Source organism: Engraulis encrasicolus, chromosome 12 (assembly GCF_034702125.1).
Source record: "Engraulis encrasicolus isolate BLACKSEA-1 chromosome 12, IST_EnEncr_1.0, whole genome shotgun sequence".
NCBI classification, from domain to species: domain Eukaryota; kingdom Metazoa; phylum Chordata; class Actinopteri; order Clupeiformes; family Engraulidae; genus Engraulis; species Engraulis encrasicolus.
The window spans coordinates 37,471,275-37,473,832 of record NC_085868.1 but is presented as its reverse complement, the minus strand read 5'-3'; the positions used below and the strand labels follow the sequence as shown (position 1 = coordinate 37,473,832).

The following is a 2,558-nucleotide window of genomic DNA, read 5'->3' as shown; positions in this document are numbered from 1 at the left end:
ACAGAGCGAAGCAGCCAACTGCAGCCCGCTGCCTAATGTGACTCCGCCTAAATACAGATTTTAGCGCCGCCCTAATTGGTCGCAAGCAAAGTCATCAACCCTATTTACCTTATATGGTTACGTGCTGAATTGACTGACATGTATACACGCCCCCAAACCACTCTCCGACGCTGCCCCCCCTCCGAATCGCCCCCCTTGGCTCGCACTGGCTACGAAGTCGGCGCTCTGCTTCTTGCTTGCGATGAAGTAGAGCAGGGGACGGGTACCTGGAATCTAGCAAGATTGCAATTTTGAAATGCGGATAGCGTGTTTGATGGACATTTTGTGAGCGAGCTTGCATCCTACTCTCAAGACTGAAACCGCAGCGCGCCAACTAAAAAAAGCGTTCGGACTTGCACGTCCAAGTTGTTACACAATTTACAAATATTGTTTCCCGTATCTACACAGTTCGCATATTTTTTCCATTTTTATGTAGCTGTCACAATTTTATCGCATAGGATAGGACACATCGGATCTGAATGGTTTTTGACGTATCTGAGCAAGCGAAAGTGGATTCTCCGTATTGTGGATCAAAGTCGCCAAATAGCACGTCGACCAGCAACATGGATGTTTTGGCGAATTACAGTATCTTTCAGGAACTCCAGCTTGTCCACGACACTGGGTACTTCTCGGCGATGCCGTCCTTGGAGGAGAACTGGCAGCAGGTGACTTGTGATTTTAATATCTGACTACTGAGGCTCTCTGTTCGTCTGCTAAAATCATTGAAATTGTTGGCTGCATCTTGCAATTACTGACGGGCTGACAGCATCAACTTCCACACGCTCCGTTGCTGCCTCTAGATGCCGAGAAGTAGTAATGAATCTTCTGCTGGGTTACAAAGTTTCGCTTACGTTGTTTACAAGCGTACAGTAGACAAATAGCTGAAGTTAAACTGACTCGTGTAAAAAAGACTGATGTACTATCAGCAGTGTGGGAATCAGTGCTGTACAAAATCGCGAGTTTGCTTCGTGTGTGATGTGATGACAGCCCAGTAATTCTTTTTTCAAAGCCCAGCTCCAGCTATTGGAGCGTATGCGTTGCTTGGCGAGGAAGGATGCGAGTGGCACATAAGGAGGATTTACGCTAAATAATATAAAAACAGACACGTCATTTAATAATTCATGTGCTTCTGGCGGGTTTCGTTAATGTTTTCAACCCCTCAATGGGGAAAAGAGACTTCCCAATTGCAATGCATAATATAAGCGCAGCTGCACGCATGTATCAGAGCGATAAGCGCCGCTGACGGAAACGTCCTGAAAGATGCTGCTGGAAAACAGCGACTTTTCTTGTGATCCCCCTAATTAGTCAAAGTCTATCTTTATGAAATCCCAGAGAAGTCAAGTAGTCAGTTGTCATTTGCCAGCTCTGACTGAAAATCCCGTTTAATCCAGCCGGTATTCATTCTTCAAAATGAAGCCATGCGGACCAGACAAAGCCCACACTGGCATCCACATGGCCACGCGCTTACGCTTACGATAGCAGCCATTTCTCTCGTATATCTAAGATACGCAGGGATTTTACGTAAGTCTTAGATTCAGATATCCCTAAGATGAATGCTGTTTAGTTGGAAATAGTAGGATAGTTTTGTGGATTTTGCGCTGCATGTGCTCATTTGTCTGGGTCACCTGAACGGCAGTATTAAAAAATAATTTGGGAACGATCTGGTGCGTCTCTCTGGCAAAATAAGCGACCCATCCACGCTATTATTGCGCATACTGTAATATGAAAAAAAGAGAGTGCACAGTGAGTCCTTGCATCCCAGTTCTCCAACCGTAGCATCCTTCTTGACCATGCTGCTCATAGCCTACCGGAGCGCATGGTTAATTGATGCCAGCGCAGGTTCGTAATGACCCAGCGCTGTCTCCCGTGATTGACGCGCATACATACATAGGCTACATACATACACACGCATGATTTCCAGAACGCACGACATTATCATGACCTTTTGACTGTTTGTGATGCAGGTGAACCCTAATGTGTGTGTGTGAACTCATGGAGGACAATCATTTGCTGCCTATCTCCGCGTTGTGTAACAGTAGCCTACATTTCCATTCCTCCTTCCACATCAATCACTGTCAGCAATCAAACATTACGACTTCTTTCCTCCCTCCGTCAATTCGGACGTGTCCATTAATGACTGAATGACTGCTTTCCTGTAGGCTACTGCTGCATATTGCAAATTGATGATGATGATGATGATGGTGGTGGTGGTGATGATGGTGATGTTGCTGATCTTGATCTATACAGCCAGAAACTGGGCCAAACAGTCACATAGGCTGTGCTGAGCTCAGTGGAAATGTACATGCGCATGTATGTATATGTATATGTGTGAAGTGGATGTGTGTGGGTGAGGGTAAGGGGGGAGTGACACAGAAAGACCTTTCCACATGTATGAGCAGTACTGCCTGTGAATGAATGGGGGTGAATAGAGGTGTATGTATATGTGTATGTGTAGCCTACATGTGTATGCGTGTGTGCTTATGGGGGGTTGGTGGTGGTGGTGGTGGTGGTGCTGGGGG

The 2,558-nt window shown here is 46.1% G+C and overlaps 1 protein-coding gene across 1 annotated transcript in view; it reads left to right on the top strand.

Moving 5' to 3' along the window:
• The first annotated feature begins 205 nt into the window (after positions 1-205).
• Positions 206-2,558, top strand: part of klf7a (Kruppel like factor 7a) — a 69,374-nt gene continuing 67,021 nt past the window's right edge. The window contains exon 1 of the mRNA XM_063212124.1: positions 206-704. Within this exon, the coding sequence (XP_063068194.1) occupies positions 519-704 (186 nt within the window). The 5' untranslated portion in view covers positions 206-518. The remainder of the gene's footprint in view (positions 705-2,558) is intronic.